Raw genomic sequence first — 20,065 nt, forward strand, 5'->3', positions numbered from 1 at the left:
TAGGCTGGACTGGTGGGGGAATACGCCGGGCTCGTGGGCGAGTACGCCGGGCTCGTGGGGGAGTACGCCGGGCTCGTGGGGGAGTACGCCGGGCTCGTGGGGGAGTACGCCGGGCTCGTGGGGGAGTACGCCGGGCTCGTGGGGGAGTACGCCGGGCTCGTGGGGGAGTACGCCGGGCTCGTGGGGGAGTACGCCGGGCTCGTGGGGGAGTACGCCGGGCTCGTGGGGGAGTACGCCGGGCTCGTGGGGGAGTACGCCGGGCTCGTGGGGGAGTACGCCGGGCTCGTGGGGGAGTACGCCGGGCTCGTGGGGGAGTACGCCGGGCTCGTGGGGGAGTACGCCGGGCTCGTGGGGGAGTACGCCGGGCTCGTGGGGGAGTACGCCGGGCTCGTGGGGGAGTACGCCGGGCTCGTGGGGGAGTACGCCGGGCTCGTGGGGGAGTACGCCGGGCTCGTTGGCGAATACGCCGGGCTCGTGGGGGAGTACGCGGGGCTCGTTGGCGAATAGCCCGGGCTCGTGGGCGAGTAGCCCGGGCTCGTAGTACGCCGGGCTCGTGGGGGAGTACGCCGGGCTCGTGGGGGAGTACGCCGGGCTCGTGGGGGAGTACGCCGGGCTCGTGGGGGAGTACGCCGGGCTCGTGGGGGAGTACGCCGGGCTCGTGGGGGAGTACGCCGGGCTCGTGGGGGAGTACGCCGGGCTCGTGGGGGAGTACGCCGGGCTCGTGGGGGAGTACGCCGGGCTCGTGGGGGAGTACGCCGGGCTCGTGGGGGAGTACGCCGGGCTCGTGGGGGAGTACGCCGGGCTCGTGGGGGAGTACGCCGGGCTCGTGGGGGAGTACGCCGGGCTCGTGGGGGAGTACGCCGGGCTCGTGGGGGAGTACGCGGGCTCGTTGGCGGAATACGCCGGGCTCGTGGGGGAGTACGCGGGGCTCGTTGGCGAATACGCCGGGCTCGTGGGCGAGTAGCCCGGGCTCGTGGGCGAGTAGCCGGGGCTAGTGGGGGAGTAGCCGGGGCTGGTGGGGCTGCGAGGTGGACAGGGGGATGAGGGGGGGGAGGTTCAGGGCATCGTCCCGTCACGCTCTGATGCTGTCCAGGGTCCCCTGCCCTGCCCGTCATTTCAATCCCTTGTATCCCTCCCACGCTCAGCAGACCCATCCCCCTCCCCCCAAAACCCACCACCAGCAAACACACCTGTACCCCGGGCTGGCCCCTCCTGGGGAAAACATGACGTCACCCGCCGGGGAGAAGAGGACGGAGTCGTGGAAGGGGCTCTGGGAGGGTGACATGAGCGCGGAGGGCGAGGCCCTGCCCGGGGTCATGAGCGGCGTGCGCCCCGGGGTCAGCCCGCCGCCCCAGGCCGCCTCCTCGGCAAAGGCGTAGTCCAGCTCGATGGCGTCGGCCAGCTTGGCCTCGTCCAGCATGAGGCCAAAGGCCCCCGTGCCCACGGGGCAGAGCTGGCCCAGCATGATGTTCTCCGACACGCCCGCCATGTCGTCGGCCTCCGCGTACGCCGCGGCGCGGCACAGGATCTCCACCGTCTCCTCGAAGGAGGCCTGGTGAAGGGGCCCGGTTTCGTCGCGGTTGATGCCGTGCCGCGTGATGGCCATGAAGTAGCCGCGCCGCGTCATGGAGTCCACCAGGGAGCTCAGGTGGCGGTAGTTGACGTAGGAGCCGTCGAACTCGATCACGCCGCGCAACTCCTTGAGCAGCGCATTGCGCGCCGCCTCGATGCCCAGCACCTGCAGGATCTCGATCACGTCGTTGCTCACCGTGCGGCTGAAGTCGACGTCCGGGTGGCACATCACCTCCAGCAGGTTCACGCCTGGCGGTTGCGTGGGGTTGTTTGTGATCAGGACGGGGGTAGGGAAGCGGGATGTGAGGGGGATCATGGGCAGTGTCCTGGGGACCAGCGTTCCAGACACTGGCCTCTCCCAGGGCCCGACCCACGTCCAACTCACAGCTGGCCATCCCACCTGCGCCTGTTACTCCCCCCCCCCCAAAAAAACAACGACGACGACGACGAACACCCACCTTCGGTGTCCAGGACCCACTCGGTGTCCTGGACGAAGCCGCGGCCGCCCTCCTCGTCCAGTCGCGTGCGCTTGGCCTCGCGCAGGAACACCTTGCGGATGCCCTCCACGCCCTGCAGCCGCACCTGGCTCAGCATGCTGGTCTCCACCTTCTTCAGGAACACATCATCGTCCTCGCCCTCGCCGCCGCCGTCCTTGCCCGCGCCCTCGTCGGCCATGACGCGGATGCGCAGGATGAGGCGGTCCGCGTTGTCGTCGTTGAACAGGCAGTGCAGCTCATCCTCAAACCCGGAGTTGATGCGCTCCGCCACCTCGCTGAGCAACAGCTTCTTGTCCACCATCATGTCGCGCGCCAGCTCGATGCGCAGCAGCCAGGGGGACATGCGCGACGCGTCCACGTCGCCCTCCGCCAGGTCCCAGTACGCCGCCACCCACTCCGCATCCTCCGCCAGGTGGGTGGAGCGCGGGTCGGGGTCGTAGTGGATCTCCGTGGCCGCGGTCACGCGTCGCAGCGTCGTGAACTCCAGACCGCACTGCACCGCCTTGGCCGCCTCCTTGTCCCGCACCGCCTCGCCCAGCAGGTGCACCGTCAGGCTGGGGGTCTTGATGTTCTTGGAAATGTTGATGATCTCCGTCAGCCGCGGCACACCCAGCGTCACGTTCTTGGCCGACACGCCCGCAAAGTGGAAGGTGTTGAGCGTCATCTGCGTGGTCGGCTCCCCGATGCTCTGCGCCGCCACCGTGCCCACCACCTCCCCGGGCGCCGTCAGCGCGTGCATGAATCTTTCAGATTTGGGGATGGGGTTTCGGTGGAGGGGGGCGAGGTTTGCTCGAGGGCGCTCAAACAAGTGCCACCAGGCAATGTGGCACCACTGCGGGGAAGGCTGGTCTGTCCAGAGGTGCAGCACATCGTCGTCACGATGAGGATCACAGAGCATTCCCCCCCACCCCATCATTCACCTGGTGCCCACCTCCCCCACCAGCCACTCAAAGGCGTCGGGGGAGAGCTTGTGCTCCGCCAGCACGCGCTTGCTGGCCAGGGTGGAGCGCAGGAGGCAGAAGAAGAGCAGCGTCGCGTTGCGCTGGGCCTCGCGAGACAGCGGGTCGGCGCCCCCCACGACGCGCAGCTTCTCGGTCAGCTCCCGCACCTTGGCGATCACCACCAGCGGGCTCAGGCCTTTTGAGGGGGATGTGTGGGGAGGGTTGCACCCGTCCAGAGACATGCGGGAGTGTGTCGGCCCGGGAAGAGCAGTGCTCGAGCCGGGACGGTGTTTGAGAATGCCACGCATGACACGTCACATGAGTGGCCCCCCCCGGCCTCGTGCTGCACAGGCCTCTGGTGGATGCCACCGACGAGACCCTGTCGCGCTTCAACCCCCCCATCCTCCACACACACCAGAGACCACCCACCGGTGGACCCCGGCCTGTAGGGCCGACAGGCAAACTTGCGCTGCGCGTTCTCGATCAGGCGCTTGAGGTTGACCGGGAGGTTGCAGGCCGCCTCGCCGCCGCGCATGACCTCGCGCTGCAGCGTGCGCTGGTCCTCGGCCAGCTGCGCCAGCTCGGCGTCCAGCGCCTGGCGCGCGTCCAGGTCGGCGCGCAGCGCCTCCAGCTCGCCGGGGTCGAGCCAGTCAGGGGCCCAGGCCGCGCGGTCCAGGTCGTAGGCGAAGGCGGCGGCAAAGCGCTTGGGCGTGTAGCGCAGGAAGTCCATGCGCTGGCTCTCGATGGCCGTGCCCTCCATGCCGTCCTCGCCGTACAGGAACTGGATCACCTCGCCCACCGCATTCCTCACCGTGCCGTCGTACCTGGCGAGGGATGCAGGTGATGCAAAGGGAGGCGGGTGAGATCAAGGATCTGGACATTTGCGGGTGCCAGAGCATGGGAATTCGAGGAGCAGGCTGGGGGCGCAGCTGGGATCCAGGGAAGGCGGACACCCATCGAATCCCATTCCCGCATCTTTATTCCTCCCTCTCTCTCACACACACACACACACGCACACACACGCACCTGACCATCAGGTCCTCCATGGCCTTCACCAGGCGGCGCTGGATGTAGCCCGTGCTGGCGGTCTTCACCGCCGTGTCGATCAATCCCTCACGCCCGCCCATGGCGTGGAAGAAGAACTCCTGCGGCGTCAGGCCGCGCAGGTAGGAGTTCTCCACGAATCCGCGCGACTCGGGGCCAAAGTCGTCCTTGGTAAAGTGGGGCAGAGTGCGCTGGGAGAAGCCAAAGGGGATGCGCTTGCCCTCCACGTTCTGCTGCCCAACGCACGCAATCATCTGAGCAGGGGGATTGATAGTGTTGTGGTTGCAGATGTGGTTTTGTGTTCATTGTGCGTATGTGTGTGTGTACATGTGTGTAAACGTGAGTATCCAAGATGCGATACAAAATACGACCGTCAGCATGGCAGAGGCTAAAGTGTCAAGGATCATGAACCATCGCCCCCTGGCCACACACAGACACACCCACACCACTCTACCTGGGAGATGTTGATGAAGGAGCCCTTGCTCCCCGCGGTCACCATGCGCACGACGTTGTTGGTGTCGTGGAGCGAGCCCTGGGCCTGGTTCCCCGCGTCGTCACGCGCCTTGTTCAGCACCTGATTGACCTGGTTCTCGAAGGACTCCATGATGCTGCGCCCCGGCTGCTGCTCCAGATCGTTGGACTGCACCTTGCCGATCAGGCGCTTGACGTCCTCCTTGGCCCGCTCCATAATGTCGTTGATGATGGTCATGGTGCGCGCGTCGGCAATCAGGTCGCCGATGCCTTTGGAGGTTGGGGGGGGGTTGATGGAGGGATGGGGAGGGTGATGAAGGGATGGAGGGAGGTGATGGAGGGATGGGGGGTTGACGGGGGGGTGGGGGGAAAGGACGGAACGCAAGGGCTGTGACTCACGACACCCTGCTCCGCAAAGCCCTGTCGCTCAGATCCATCCCCGGTGGGACCCAGATGCACTTCCTCATAGTAGGACCCTGCCCCCGTTCCCTCACCAAGTGTTCATCCCCCCTCGCCCCCTCCTCACCGATGCTGAAGCCGTGCTGCAGCAGCCACTGGTTGACGGTGAATTGGACTTGGGAGAGGAAGGCGCGCGCGGCCTCCGGCCCGCACTCCATCCAGATGACGTGCACCAGCCCCCCCGCCGACGCGCCCAGCGTTTTCTTGCACAGCGTGCCCGCCAGCACCACGCCGTCCTGGATGATGACCTGGGCGTCCACGGGAGACATGGCGTCCGGCTCGCCGTCGCGGAACCAGGCGGCGCGGCGCTGCAGGTTCACGCGCGGCAGGAACATGGAGAACACCTGCTTCCCCGTCCACAGCGGGCGCGGCTTGAGGATGGCGGGCGTGGGCACCACGCCGTCCCAGCCCTCCAGCCACATCAGCACGTTCATGAGCAGGTCGCGCTCCAGGAAGGTGTCGCGCTTGGTGAACAGGCGCGAGCCCAGCAGCGAGTCCTGGACGATGCCCATGACGGGGCGGTTGGCCTGGGGGGACACGATGTTCAGCGGCACCGCCATGATCTCCTTGATCTCGGCCCGGACCTCATGGCTCTGAACCATGTGCATGTTCATCTCGTCGCCGTCAAAGTCGGCGTTGTAGGGGCTGGTCACGCTCAGGTTCAGGCGGAAGGTGGAGTAGGGCAGGATGCGCACGCGGTGGCCCTGACGAGGTGCGTGTGTGTGTGGTGGGTGGGGGGGGGATGCAGGCTTTGGAGATGGGCAGGAGACTAGCGTCATGCGATACATCACGACAGCCTGGGTCTGAGCACGGCTCGACGGCGGGCACTGAGTGCCCGCCATACGAAGTGACATCCCTGGGGAGGGGCCGCGCGGCAGTGCAACGCCAGTGTCCCCCTGGGACCCAGCGACGCTGCCGGGCCAGACCCCATCCACAGTCCCCCTTCTGGGTGCTGTGCTGAGCACTTCCCTCCAGAGACCCCCCTCGGACCCCCCTCCCACTTCACCCACCCACCATCATGGACATCTTGTGCAGGGAGGGCTGGCGGTTGAAGATGACCACGTCACCGTTGATCATGTGGCGCTCCACCTTGTACCCGGGCTGGAGGTGCCGGTCCTGCAGAGTGGTTTGGGGGTTGGCATGGTGGCTAGGGGGTGCTGGTGCATGCAGGTTTCCCTTGTGCACCACGACTCCAATGCACCCCGTCTGTTGGACGGCATGCCATGCTATGACACCTTCCATGCCCCTCCTCCACACCTCACATCCCCCTCTGAAACACCCCACCCACACACACAAAACAAAACACAAAATCACACACACACACACCCGCTCGGTCTTCAGGAAGCGGAGGTCGAGGCGCGAGCCGTCGTCGCGGATGATGAAGCGAGCGCCCGTCTGGCCGGGGGGCGGGTAGGGCCCGTTCTCCACCAGCGCGCGCAGGCGCTCGATGTTGTGCGGCGTGACACTCTCCGGGAAGTTCAGGGTCAGCGCGATGCCCCAGGGCACGCCCAGCTCGTCCAGCGCGAGGTTGGGGTCCCCCGTGATGACGGTGCGGGCCGAGAAGTCGACGCGCTTGCCCATCAGGTTGCCGCGCAGGCGCCCCTCCTTCCCCTTCAGCCGCTGGGAGATGGACTTGATGGGGCGCCCGCTGCGCTGCTTGGCCTGGGGCAGCCCCGGCACGGTGTTGTCCAGGTACCCCGTGACGTGCACCTGGAGGAGCAGCGCGAACTCGGAGACGATGTGCTGCGGCGCGCCGGCCTCCTCCTGCCGCGCCAGGCGCAGGTTGGCCTTCAGGATCTCGCCCAGCTGGTGTGTGAGGTCATCCTCCGACCGCGCGCTGGAGTCCATCTGGACGGAGGGGCGCACCGGCGGCGGCGGCACGGGGAGCGCCTGCAGGATCATCCAGTCGGGGCGGGTGTAGCGCGTGTCGAACCCCAGCGCGGCGCAGTCCTCGTCGGAGACGCGGCGCAGGATCTCCAGCGCGCGCTCCGCCGTCAGCTCCTGCTTGCGCTCCATGCTCTCCAGCAGCGGCGCGCCGTCCAGGTCAGAGGCCTTGGGCGCGGGGAACTCCGCCAGCACGCGCAGCGTGCCGGACTCCAGCCGGTATATGGGCTGCGGGCCGCCCGTGTGCTCGCAAACCCGCTTGCTCTGGCACAGCGAGGTGAAGGCGTGCAGGCGCCGCTCCGGATTGCGGATGCGCAGCAGCATCTTGTACTTGGGGTCGTCCTGGTGTGGTGGGGGGGGGGAGGGGGCGGGGGAGTTTTATAATGGGTGGGTGGTATTAGATGGGGCTGTGATAGCATGAGTGAGGGTGGCACCCAGGCTTGAGCTGATGCTGGCACGCACGAGGAATGTGATCATCAGCGTGCTGCTCCCACGCCTCAAGAATGACAACCCCCCCTTTCCTCCTCTACCCTCTCACCGGCATGAGCAGGATCTTGGAGTTGTGGTAGCTGACGCAGCGCAACACCCGGATCACCGTGCGCACAAAGTGCACGTGGTACATGGGCTTGGCCAGCTCGATGTGCCCAAAGTAGCCGGGGCAGTCCAGCACGCCCGCGCCGTCGGTGGTGCACTTGAAGGCGCGGTCCATGGTGCCCAGGCGGGGGTCGCTCAGGCCGCCCAGCCTGGGCCGGCCCTTGTCATAGTTCTGCGAGGTCTCGATCTTGGCCACGGAGTACCGACGCTGGGGAGGAGGGGCGGGGATGGGGAAACAATCTTAAAAGGAGTCCCATACTCATGCGAGCTGAGACCACGCACCGTCGCAGACGAGCAGCCCTCCCAAGCGGGCTTCCATCACTCCCATAGATCGCATCGAAATACCACCCAGCCATGCGCGCAGAGGCCAAGGCCGTCACGATCCAGAAGTCACGCGCACAGCCACACCGCCAGCACCATCCCAGGCGCACGATGAAGTCGGGGTCCAGGATGCCGAACTGCAGGCGCTTGACCTTGCGCACTGGGGCCGTGCTGTGGCTCTCATAGTTGGACATGGTGTGGGAGGGCGCACGGGCCAAGCCCCGGGGGCGCACCCCTCGCGAGCGACAATCACCTCCTCTGGCTCACACCCCTGCCCCCTGGTCTCTGGAGTGAGTGTCGCGGTCCTGGTATGGACCAGAGAAGGTTGGATTACTGTAACCAGCCCCGCTCTGAGCTACACACTCGCCTGGCGCTCGTCTTTGAGAGGTTGTCATGTCGGGAATGCGGGGTTGGGGCCCTTTCCACTCCCATTATGTTTGGGTCCCAATTCTTACCCAGCCTCTGAAAATCAACTTCCTCGCATACAAAAACACGTCGCTAGTAAAGACCCATCGCACTGTAGCCTCCATCCACACGCAGCGTTTGTCCGGTGATGTAGCTGGCCGCTGGGGAGGCCGCAAATGCCACCACCCGCGCCACCTCCTCAGGCTGCGCCACCCTGCCGAGCGGCGTCCTGGAGAGGATCTGCTGCAGCAGCTCCTTGTCCCCCAGCAGGTTCTCCACCAGCGGGGTGTCGGTGTACCTGAAAGGGAGTGGTAATCGGATGGAGGCTTGCCAGCATGCTAAGCTTCAGGGCAGGAGGCCTGCACATGCCATGGTCGATGTGATCCATCACACAAAGTGCATGTCATCCCACCCCTCACCAGGGTGCGACTGAGATGGCCCGGATGCCGTCTGAAGCCCATTCGCAGGCAAAGTTCATCACAATTTGGTTCAGGGAGGCCTTGGTCAGGCCGTACACCGCCCCCGACTTCATCGCAACGGGGCCGCCAGCCACCGAGGAGATCATGATGATCACGCCGCCGCCCGCGGCCTTCATGAACGGGTGCACAGCCTGGGAGAGGGCAAAGGCGCTCTCCAGGTTCACTGCAATCATACGCTCAAAGTCGGCGGGGGTGTAGTCCAGCGTGGACTTCCTGATGTTGGTGCCAACGTTGTTGACCAGCACATCTGGGCACGATTAGGTTGGGGGGCTGGTGGTGGGTGGGTGCCCCCCCCTCCTCCGGCCTGGAGCCTGTGCAGCAGACAGCAGACATGCAAGGACGTCGACACACCAAGATCCATCCCCCATGCACGCTCTACACCAAACAACCAAATGCCTTGCTCCCACCGATGCGTCCGCCTAATGCTGCTGACGCCGCCTTCATGACCGACTCCCTGCCCTCGGGTGTAGCCACATCCGCCGTGATCCCCTCCACGCTCCAGCCCTTGGCCTTGCAGTCCGACAGGAGGCTCTCCAGAGCATCGGCCTTGCGGGCACACGTGAAGACCCTGCAACAGCACTGGCTTCCTCGTGTGTGCGCGTCACAACCTACAATGGACGATAGATCTCAACCCAGTAGGGGGACATCCCGACTGGCATGTATATTCCACATGCACATTTTACCTGGCTCCCAGGATTGCGAATTCCTCTACCACAGCCCGGCCGATCCCGAGGGTGCCCCCGGTTACCAGGCAGGTTTTGCCGTGTAACCCATAGTATTTTGCCAGGTGATCCGCCGACGACAGCGACGCAGTCATTGTCGGAGGAGTGTATCGATGAGAAATCGAGGGAATGCTTGGGTGATGGGCAAGAATGTTTTATTTTACGCATGACGTTAAGAGGGGCCTCCTTGCCGCTGCTGGATGACGAGACGAGGACTCATATCGCATCATGGAGGCAGGCCATCGTGGTGCCGCTCGAGCCTGGTAGTTTGCATCTGCATTGATGTATATCAAGTATACATACTTGATTGGATCCTGTGCAAAGGGAGACCGGAACATCCCTCGCTGGACTGGGGTCTCGGAGCAAACGCTGCAGACGAAGGGGTTTGTAAGTATGCATGCAAGGGAACCCAGATTTCGTGTTAAAATCAATACTTTGTTTTGCTTATTCCTCACTGAAATTGTTACAACCGGTCGACCCCATGTGTGGATCGTCCCTGCCCCCCAAACCGGAGAGACGAGCACTTTGGATTGCTCGGAACTGCCCAGCAGAGACCTTTGCCATGGGGTGTTCGGTCGAGGCAGTAGTGACGATTGGCACCAGACTCTAAGCTCAACACATCGCTGATCAGGCTTCCCTCTTTACATCTCCTGATCGGCGAGCTGCTCATTCCTGCAACACGGTGGACGCGATCACTTCCCCGGCTCCTTTCGGGGCATGACGGAGACTCGCCCCTCCACCGCCGTCCGGCACATCAGGTGACCTCAATGATTACACTGTCCGATACCGGATGCACATGTAGTGCTGGGTGTCTACCGCGGATGCAACCCTCCCCTCCCCCCCTCCAACCCACTCCCAGTGCTGTGCAGCGGGTGGAGGAGCTGGAGATCTCCCTGCAGGCCGCCCATGAGGTGAACGCCCACCTGAACGGGGAGGTGGAGAAGCTCACGGCCCGGGTGACGGCGCTGGAGGGCGAGCGCGGGGCCTTCCAGCAGAGAATCCACCTCCTGTCCCGCAAGCTGGCCGCCGCCCGGCGCGATGCGGGGCTGGGTGTGGGCTCAGGCCCGGCGGGGGAGGGCCCCTTGGAGGCACCGCCTGACGCCGGGCCGCTGGCCGGGCCGGGGCCGGGCGCCGCCGACGCCGCGCCCAGGTTCGAACTCGACGGCGCCAGGTCAGCAAATGACGACCCCGCGCTTCGGGCCTGGCTCCCGGGCACCGCGTGGCGCGAGGCAGAGGCCCGCGCCCGCGAGCAGGGCTGGCTGGTGGACCCGCGCGAGGTGGCGCTGGGCCCCCTGCTGGGCCAGGGCACCTTTGGCACCACGCATCGCGCCACCTGGCGCGGCGCGGCGGTGGCGGTCAAGCGCGTGCGCGTGGCCGACGCGGAGGGGGGCGCCATGTTCCTGCGCGAGGTGGCGGCGCTGCGCCGCCTGCGCCACCCGCACGTCATGGGCCTGTGGGGCGCGTGCCTAGCGGACCCTGGCGCCGCCTGGCTCCTGTGCGAGCTGCTGCCAGGGGGCACCCTCGCCGCCTGGCTGCACGGCGCGCCGGGCGCGCTGCGCGCGCCGCGCCGCCCGCGCCGCGCGCGCCTGCAGGCCCTGCTGGACGTCGCGGGGGGCATGCTGGCGCTGGAGGCGGCGGACCCGCCCGTCCTGCACCGCGACCTCAAGCCCTCCAACGTCTTCCTGGACGCGCACGGCGCCGCCAAGGTGGCCGACATGGGCCTGGCCCGCGTGCTGGAGCCGGGCGCTGGCGGCCTGCCTGACCGGCGAGACCGGGACCTACAGCTACATGAGCCCCGAGTGCGTGCGGCACGAGGTGTACGGCCCTCGCAGCGACGTCTGGTCCTGGGGAGTGATGGCCGTGGAGCTGCTGAGTCAGCGCAGGCCCTACGCGGACCTGCACCTCACCCCCGTGCAGGTAGCTATGGAGGTGGGGGCGGGCACGCTCTGCCCGGAGATACCCAGCGACTGCCCCGAGGAGCTGGCGGGGCTGCTGCACGCCGCCTTCCACCCCGACCCCATTGAGCGGCCGTCCTTTGGCGCCATCGTGGCCGGCATGGCGCGCGTGGTGGAGGCCGAGGCGCGGGGCGGCGAGGGCGGCGGGGGCGGGGGAGACTGGCTGGCGCAGGGCAAGTGGGGGCTGCCCACTCGGCTCACCGGCCTGCTGCGCGGCTGATGGAGGGAAGCAAGGGCCTCACACAGGACTCGAGCGCCCACTGCCTCATGATGAGCTGAAGAATTTTCGCTTGCAAAAGGTTGGGTCAATAGGGGCCAGAGTTTCGCGGGCCCAGGCAAGGCAGAGAAAATCCGAGTCGTGATCTCAAATGGTACTGGTGGCTGCGCCACCGCGCATGGGCGTGCGTGGCAGTCAGGCTGCCGCTCCAAGGGGCATGCACTTGGTGCAGACCGTATCACATTCATAAAAAGGAGCCGATGCACAAAGCTCAAGCTTAGAAAAGGACCAGCGCCCCGAAAGGGACGCGCGGGAGTCCGCCGCCCCCATTCCTCATCATGCCTCGGGCCCGGGCGGCGCTGAGGACAGGGCGGCGGCGCGGGCGTCCCGGAAGTCCCGCAGCGCCGCCCGGATCTCTTGCGCGGCGTACGCCTCCCAGGCCCCATGGTCGAGGCCGGACAGGCTCTCCAGCGCCGCGATCTTCTGGAGATAGGCTCCCAGGAAGAGCAGCTCGCGGTCGGTGTCGCGGGATCGGTGGGACTTGCGAAACGGACGGATGACCAGGCCGTTCTGCATGGGGCGGAGTCGGGATGGTGCACGCTCTGGCAGTGGGACTTGCAAGGTTATTCGACTGTTCACAGTGGCGGAGCACACCAGATCTCGGCTGTACATCCGACATGCCGTCTACTATGCATATCCCACAGCAGCCCCAGAGGAAACCCCCCGCCCCCAGAGGCCCCGCCCCACTGCACCTGGGGATTGAGGATGTAATTGCGCCGAAGGTCGTCCATCATGATGGTGTTCTCGGGCGTGTACACGCCCGGGAATTTCTGCCAGACAAACTCCAGTGGCTTGCAGTCAAACACGCCTGAGGCAGGGTGCGCAGGGAGGGGCGGTGGGCGGCCTTCGCTGCTCGCCTCGCGGCCGGGGGTGGTGGCCAACTTGCGGCACTGGCAGGACCCTCAAAACGTGTAAGAGTCCAACTCCCCCCCCCTGCATGAAGGGCCTGCGCACTCGCCGGTGGTACAGGCCCCTTTGTCCACCCTCAGACCTCCATAACAACGCACCGTGCTTCTCATGGTGCACCGTGACCATGGCCATGTGGTCCAGCATGAACGTCAGCTTGTACTGCTCGTGGGTGGAGACCCCCAGCTCCCGCATCTTCACCTCGATCCACTTCATGGAGGTGGCCGACCAGATCGCAATCTGGAGGGGGCATGGCCGAGGAGCGGGATTGTAGGACTTGTGGAGACTTGGCACTGTTCACGTCCAGAGGATGCAGTCCCTGCAATGGTGATGTGTTTATTTCCCCCAGCTGGCAGGTAGTGGAGACCAACGAGACCCCTTGCTTAGCTGCAGCCAGTCCAAATCCAACTCACATCATAGTGCGCATACGCTGGATGATATCGCAAGGGTATAAGGGTGGAGGATGTGTGATGAGCAAGGCGTAGACACCCAATGGCTGAGAAACCAAGGACCAAACTCCCCAATGTCATTCTATGCAAACTAGGACCAGGTCAAAACTCGCCAGGGTCTCAGCCGTCCCAAGAGCAACATTCCCAAGTTGCCTTGTGACGCTCCCAGCCCCTGCCTAGCCACCAACCCCCCTCCCAGCCAAGCTCTGCGTACCGAGCGTCAGGAAGTGGTGCAGGAAGGGCCTCGCCAGTTGGTCGGCTCGCTCAGCGGAGGAGCCCAGGTCGAAGAGGGTGTAGTCAATGTCCAGCACCAGCAGCTTCTTGCCAGGCCTGGGGGCCTGCAGCACCTTAACCTCGGTGCGGGCGACGCGCCGGGCCAGCCGCTCGCGGACCCCGGGCTCGTCGCGGATGTCGCGCGGGTCCAGGCTGGAGGCGGGGGGGTCCAGGTCAAAGTCGTCCTGCACCGCCGGCGCCACCTCGGCCTGCGCGTCCAGGGCAGCAATGTTCTCCTCAGGTGCCCTGCATGCGGGCCCCGGGTGTGGGGGATACGAGGGGGGAGAATGGAACTGCAGCGCCATGACAGCGATGCCAGGCAGGGGTCGTGTCCACAGAAGCATATCGATGTTGACACAGTGCATTCCTCAAAGAGTCCACCCAGTCACAACTGCCTACCCCAGCATCATGATGGGGACGTTGGCCTTGAGAGCCAGGTCCTTGACCAGGGTGGCATCTGTAGGGGCCTTGCCATCCTTGCCCTTCAGTCCCAGCAGCTTCTGGCGCTTGGGCTGGACGCTGGTGGCTGCCTCCACCTTGCGCCTCAGACCATCCACCGACTCCTGGGGGTGGGTGACGATGTCGTAGATCGTGCTTCTCCACTTGAACTTGATCACGACGCCCTCATCCGCCATGCTTCTCCCCGGGAGCCGGAGGGCCCCAAATGCTGCTCAGGCTGTAAGATCGGACATCAGCTAATAAATAGTAGTGAGGGTGGACAATCAATGTATGATTTCAATCCCTCGAGGATTGCAAAAGCAAAACTCACCGCGGAAATTCGAAGACCGCGCTGAGCGCGGAACGAAGCCCATCCCCAGAGATTTCAAAGACCTTGAATGTTCAGTGGTGAGCTGAGCTGCCCACAGGAGGGAGAACAAAATGACGCCCATGCTGCGGAATCCTACCCGTCTGGACAGGCTGCATGCGCGATAGTGTACTCTGCAGGCCCCTTCATTGACGAGAAATATAATTGCCAGGTCCAGCGCTCTTATGCAGGTAGCCACCTGACCCTACAGCCCCATGTGTGCTGGGCAATCTAAGACCAGGAACTGGCAATGAGACGGTGCTGGTAGACTACTGTTGGGCGAGTATGCTCATAATGTGTGGGCTTGCCCATATTGACTCCTTCTGTCTCTTGATTTCAGCTTGCTTACAGTGACACTCCATGGGCCGACCCATCTCCTCTGGAGAGGTTGCAGCAGCAGCTGAAACTCAAAATATCCTGCAATGCCTGCACGTCTTTCAGAAGGACATGTGCAGAGACAGATGCCTTAGGCCTGCTCATACGCACACTTCTTGAAGATCTCTGGCTTCACGGCATGACTGCAAGCTTCCCCATGGCCATAGGAGACAGCACATGCTGCTTGCATGGGCGTCGCCGATGATGCCGCAGTCTTGATGGTGCCGTGCTCCATGGCCTGACTAGGTCGCGATTCTCATGGGGCTGGCAGTCTGCTGAAGTGCTCGACTCCTGCCAGCCAAAGTGGCACTGCACCACATGGCAAGGGGGGCATCCTCCTTGAAATAGGTGAGGAAGCCCATTAGGCTTGGCCACTTGCTGGCGTCCTCAAAATCCCTACATGCTCAAGGATGGCTTGCTGCGATTGCCACTGCAGGTCCAGCAATGCTGCGGCCAAGAGGGGCTCGCACCCAGCGGAGCCATCATGCGCCCGGGGATCTTGCTTCCAGGACAGCTGTCACCCTTGTTTGAAGTGCTACAAGCTCCGAAGATTGGCTGCCTTCCTGAGAATCAACTAGAGTGGGCACTACCAGCGGAGCCAGAGCTGCGTGGGTCGTTCTGGACACCAAGGACTCCAGAGCTGCCTGTTCCGGACCTGATGAAGCTCCCAGCACAGACAGACTAAGGAGGGCTCCAGCCCTCTCTCCCCACGCCCGCCCTGCCTCAGCCCCGGCCATGAATCCTGCAATTAAACAATGAAAGCATTTTTAGAGTGCATTCACATCTGCCCATCAGTTTGGTCAGTGATTCTAACCCCACCTGTCTGAACGTTCTTATATACCTGAGTCGAATCCGGCCTGCACAGACTCCTGCTTGCCGACCTCTAGACCTTCGAGAAACCCAGCATTGTAATGTCCCTCGCGTCTCGATTGCCATTCTCTCTCCAGCTGCCCGGCATCCGTGGGCGAGTCGTCGCCCCAAACATCGGCATCTTGCATGGTAGGTGACCGGCACATGCGCCGAGCGGATAGGAAAAGGATGTTGCTGATGTCCAAGTCCAATAAAAAAATGTATGTAATGACTATCGGCGACTAACGTGACATCGTTGTGCGAGACCATGTTTTCGTTCAGGGTTCTGGATCGCGCGCGCTGCTCGGGGGATGGGTCATACATCTGGCAAATCCCAACGATGGAGCCCCCCACTAGGCTCCCTCTTAGTGAATCTCTCCCTATCTACCTATATGTTTCCCAATCCCAATATACCTCTGTTGAGAAGTTTGATTAGATTTTCAAGACGCAGCTGCAACCAAAGTGGGCATGTTCTCGGCCGACAGAGGGCCGTGCCCAGTAGCAAGGGTCATGTTTCTCTCAGAGGGGAGCTACAAAAACAGGGAGGGCACGATCCGGGAGGGGAGTGGCGACATTGATCTCAGGCGACATACCCACGACTTCACGCCAGCTTCTCGACGTTCTTCTCCACATTGTCGGCCACGTCCTCGGCGCCAGCAGCCTTCTGGACGCCGAAGATCTTGGCCAGGAGCACAAAGGACATGCCCCCCGCCACATTATTGCCCGCACGGATGACCGACGTCAGGATGCGGAAGATGCCGCTGGGGATCGCCGGCTGGACGAGCTGCGCAGGCGAGTGAGGGAATGCGAGTGGACAGTGGGGTGTGGGGCTGGAGTATCGGCGTCGAGAATAAATAATCCACTCGGCTGAAGGTCGACGGCCAGATGCTGCTGCTCTGTGCTAGAGAGTCTGGGCATGGAGCCCTCCCTAGCTGCGATCACTCCCCGTTGCGCACACAGAACGAAAGTCCGACACCCCAACCCTATCCCTATCACACCGAGACCGCCCCAGCGCACCATGTCAAAGCCGTTCAGGATCTGGTAGCGCAGGTTGGAGGAGAAGCCCATGTGCCCCGCCCAGCACGCCGCGTTGGCAACCACGTTGGGAGGTGTGTTCTGGGGGGGGGTGGGGCGAGGTCGGCGTCATGATGGGCTACTGTGCGGGATTCATCATGAGCTCCTGGGGAGCATCCCCCGCTGCTGCACTGTCAGAGACCCAGCCGCACCAGAGGTGCCCTCTGAAACCCCCAAAGTGCCCCCCCCACCCCCACCCCACCTTGTTGACGTAGGAGGGATCCAGCTTACACCGCAGGGCCAGCAGTCCGTTGGAGAGAAAGGTGCCCCCCAACCCTGCGGCCATGCCGATGCCGGCAAAGATGGTGCCCTTGTATAGAAAGTTCACCAGGCGTGCGGTCACGGCAAAGCCCGGCTCAAACATGTGGCCACCTGCAGGGAGGCACGGGTTGGTGGGCGGCGCAGGCCTTCAAGGTTGAAGTCTACTCTTAGCTGTGGCGCCGGGGACGGGTGCCGGCATCAAAGGTCGAGCCTGTTCACAGCGGGATATGCTGCGCACAAGAGCAATTCATTCTGTGTTCATCCTACAACAGCATCGCACCCCCTCGAACCTCCTCCCCACACAATAAACACACACCTGGCGCCCCCCAGGCTTTAAGGTAGTGGTCGCTGAAGAGCTTAGTGACCAGGCTCGCCCCGGCGGCGGTGCCCCCGGCCCCGGTGGGGGCCAGCAGGTACATGAGCGCAAAGTTGACAATGGAGCCGACGACCAGGGTGGCAAACACAAAGTCCAGCTCATCCAGGCCCCAGTTGGGGCGGGAGGCCATGTCACCGATCACGGCCGATCCCACGCCCAGGATCTGTGGGGTTGGGATGAAAATGAAAGGATACAAATGTGTTGATTGCCACAAGGAGGAAATACCCAGCCCGGCCAGCCCGGCACGTCCCCGACCCTGACCCAGCAGGCATCGCTCCTGACCTGCTCCACGGCAACCTTGTAGGTGAACTGGGGGTCGGCGGCCACGCGGTCCGACCATCCTTTCCACAAAACCCTCTTCTCCGGCTCGGGCTGGTTTGAGCCCTCATCGCCCCAGCTAGAGCCGCCGCTGCCGCCGTACCCCGCACCCCCGCCATTACCAGCATACCCACCACCTCCCGTGGAGGCCAATGGGGCCTGAGACCTGGTACATAGAGGAATTCCAAGGCTCATAGGATATGTGGGGGAAGGCATGCGCAGGGGATCGTTATGGTTTAGGCACGGCTGCCTGCAGGGAGTGCACAAGTCAGGAACAGGGTGCAGCCCCCCGTATGGGACCAATCCCGACCCATGCCCGATCCGCACCGCGGTCACCTCGAGTTCAGTCGCGATCCCTTCCCAAGACCTGGCCGTGCAAATGGTCGAGGCGCCAGTCCCGTCCGAACAGAGGGGCCATGTGCCGCCCGGGTGAGACCCGCGGACCGAGGTGTGGGAGCGCCCCGTGCGGAGGGCAGCAGGCTGAACTGCGACATGGTGATGTCTGATATTTCTTTATTCTACTCCAATTCGCGGTGGAGGAGGAGGCTACACCCAAAATGCGCCGTGCCAGCAACACTGCAGTTCGAGCCCACCGGACCCACGTGGGTTTCAGCTGGGCGCGGTGCAGCAGTAGGTTTACACAGGGGTCAACGACCATAGACCACGGCCCCCTTGGGTCCCTGGCCCGACGCGTACGGCTTTCCGGAGGCCCACAGCATGCCCCGCAGCGGCAGTTTCACCAGGCCCTCCACGACGCTGGCCGCCAGCTGCGCCGCGCAGCCACAGGGAAGGCACAGCAGCTTGAAGGGGAGGAGGAGGAGCCAGACCAGCATGCCCACCAGCGATACAAGGGCGAAGAGGGGCGCGGCAATGCAGAAGAGGAGCCAGCGGCCGCAGGAGGGGGAGGCGTCTGGCCGCGGGCTGGTGCCGATGAGCGGCGGAGGCGGCTGCGCGGCGGGAGCCCCGGCCCTGCATGTACTGGTGCCGGCAGGCGCTGTTGAAGCGGCGATTCCATCCTGTTTTGCACCCACGCCCGCAGAGCCTGCCGTCCAGCCAGCCACGTCGGAGGCAAAGGTCACGTCTGGCGGCGGGAGGGAGTAGGGCGCGGCGGCGACTAATCGCTGACCGCCTGGCATGGCGGGCGCGGCCGACGGTGTGCCCGGCGACCCATCCACGCCGTTCTTTGACACCCTACGTGCAGTGTCTTCCAGGATGCCTTGCACGACCTGGGGCGGGAGAGGTTTGGGTGGGGAAGGCTATGTTGGCTCACGGCTGGGCCAGGTGCAACATGGTGGCTGCTGTGAGCCAAGGCCCACCGTAACCAAGTGCTCACCAGCCTGTCATCCAGCGACATCACCATAATTCCTGCCACGTGCATGCACACCTACTCAAGTCCATCACATCGCACCCCGCACCCACCTCGTCCGAGCGGCGATGGTCCAGGTTGAGCGTCCGTGGCTCTGCGGCATCATAGGCCGTGGCCGCCGCCTTTGCGGCGGCCCACACCCTGAGGGCCTCTGCTGCGGTTGCCCTCGCGCCGCCCGCCCCCCCGGCGACCGCCACTGGACCAGGGCCATGAAGGTGAGGCTCAGCGCGCGCAGCGTGCCCGCCCGGTACTCCGCGTACCTGCCCAGCTTGGGGGCGACCGCACCGGCCTGCGCCAGCGCCTCGCTCGATGCGGCGTACAGCGAGGCCGCCTCGGCCGCCAGGCTGGCGATGAGGGTGGGGCTGGTGCCCTTGGCGATGGCACGCAGGGTGGTGAGGTACTGCGCCTCGGCTAGGCAGTGCTGGGAAAGGGCGGATACAGCGGCCGCCTCTGCGGCGACGGAGGGATCCTCAGGCGGGAGGTGGGGCAGCAGGCGGTCCTTAGCTGTCTCCAGCTGCCCGGCAGCAGCCAACAGGTACTTGTATGCCTGCAGGGTGGGTGCAGAGTGGTGGCGTATCGGTGGTGGCGCCTAAAGTCTGCGCCGAGGGGTTCCAGGGCGGCCGACCAGGCCCAGCAACAGGGAGGTTGGGCGCCCAAGTGACCCGCCATTCTGCGTCTACAGTTGGCACAATCTGACGCTATCTTGTGACCCCTTGCACTGCATCCATGTCCATGGATGTCCTCGCCCAGAACAGGTGTCCTGGACCAGCTCCATCCCAGCCCACCTGCATCGCGGCAGGCGTCCTCACACCCGAGGCAGCGTCGACGCATGCTGCTGCCGCCGCGCGCATTAGGGCGGTGGACCTCGCCATGAGCGCGGCCACGACCTCCAGGATGGCGTCGCTGGAGGCCCAGTGGGGTCGGGGACCGCCGCGCCAGACATACCGGGCCGCGGACCGGAAAGGGCTGCCTGGGTCGAGGCCTCCCCCCTTCTCCGCATCCTGCTGTCCGATCAGGGCCAGTAGGAGGCCCAGATACCGCGCCTGCACCACGTCAACCCGCATGGAGCTGCCGAGGGCGGCCGAGGAGGCCAGCTCCGCCCCCAGGTCCTGCCGTGCCTGGGTGAGCAGGCGCAGACCGCGTCGCCCGGCCTTCTTGCGAGAAGGTACAATGAACGCATCAAGCTCAATCCCAAAGTCCAGGGGCTCCGGCAGCATGGGCAGCGGGGAGTGCAGGAATGGGTGGATCACCACGCTGTCGCTGGAGGATGCCCCGCCCTGGAGGGCGACCTCCTCCCCCTGCTGCAGCGGGAGGAGGGCATCCGGGACCTGAGATGCCTGCATCACAGGTTTGGTACATGAGACAGGCCCATCGCGGCGCACGATGATGGAA

The 20,065-nt window shown here is 64.6% G+C and overlaps 5 protein-coding genes across 5 annotated transcripts; 1 reads left to right on the forward strand and 4 right to left on the reverse strand.

The window, feature by feature from the left end:
* Positions 1-1,141: 1,141 nt before the first annotated feature.
* F751_1389 (DNA-directed RNA polymerase II subunit 1) lies at positions 1,142-7,977 on the reverse strand (the record flags this gene model as incomplete). The annotated part of the gene is made up of 12 exons (XM_011398708.1): positions 1,142-1,821; positions 2,031-2,812; positions 2,990-3,206; positions 3,440-3,834; positions 3,890-3,939; positions 4,042-4,308; positions 4,509-4,795; positions 5,052-5,688; positions 5,999-6,100; positions 6,311-7,210; positions 7,407-7,670; positions 7,894-7,977. The coding sequence occupies 12 exons, from the start codon at positions 7,975-7,977 to the stop codon at positions 1,142-1,144; spliced, it is 4,665 nt and encodes a 1,554-aa protein (XP_011397010.1).
* Positions 7,978-8,281: 304 nt separating this feature from the next.
* On the reverse strand, positions 8,282-9,484 carry F751_1390 (Tropinone reductase-like protein; the record flags this gene model as incomplete). The annotated part of the gene is made up of 4 exons (XM_011398709.1): positions 8,282-8,486; positions 8,608-8,914; positions 9,075-9,235; positions 9,351-9,484. 4 exons carry the CDS (start codon positions 9,482-9,484, stop codon positions 8,282-8,284), a joined length of 807 nt encoding a protein of 268 aa, XP_011397011.1.
* Positions 9,485-10,106: 622 nt separating this feature from the next.
* F751_1391 (Putative serine/threonine-protein kinase/receptor R826) lies at positions 10,107-11,564 on the forward strand (the record flags this gene model as incomplete). Its single annotated transcript, XM_011398710.1, has 5 exons — positions 10,107-10,147; positions 10,249-10,439; positions 10,566-10,831; positions 10,982-11,188; positions 11,307-11,564. 5 exons carry the CDS (start codon positions 10,107-10,109, stop codon positions 11,562-11,564), a joined length of 963 nt encoding a protein of 320 aa, XP_011397012.1.
* A 333-nt stretch (positions 11,565-11,897) lies between these two features.
* On the reverse strand, positions 11,898-13,884 carry F751_1392 (Ubiquitin-like domain-containing CTD phosphatase; the record flags this gene model as incomplete). Its single annotated transcript, XM_011398711.1, has 6 exons — positions 11,898-12,131; positions 12,314-12,429; positions 12,629-12,767; positions 12,941-12,957; positions 13,191-13,495; positions 13,649-13,884. 6 exons carry the CDS (start codon positions 13,882-13,884, stop codon positions 11,898-11,900), a joined length of 1,047 nt encoding a protein of 348 aa, XP_011397013.1.
* Positions 13,885-15,879: 1,995 nt separating this feature from the next.
* On the reverse strand, positions 15,880-20,016 carry F751_1393 (BRO1 domain-containing protein BROX; the record flags this gene model as incomplete). The annotated part of the gene is made up of 9 exons (XM_011398712.1): positions 15,880-16,062; positions 16,296-16,394; positions 16,555-16,724; positions 16,930-17,152; positions 17,272-17,473; positions 18,004-18,533; positions 18,727-18,827; positions 18,959-19,220; positions 19,459-20,016. The coding sequence occupies 9 exons, from the start codon at positions 20,014-20,016 to the stop codon at positions 15,880-15,882; spliced, it is 2,328 nt and encodes a 775-aa protein (XP_011397014.1).
* Between the last annotated feature and the right edge of the window lie 49 nt (positions 20,017-20,065).

This window comes from Auxenochlorella protothecoides (assembly GCF_000733215.1).
Source record: "Auxenochlorella protothecoides strain 0710 unplaced genomic scaffold scaffold13, whole genome shotgun sequence".
Taxonomy (NCBI): Eukaryota; Viridiplantae; Chlorophyta; class Trebouxiophyceae; order Chlorellales; family Chlorellaceae; genus Auxenochlorella; species Auxenochlorella protothecoides.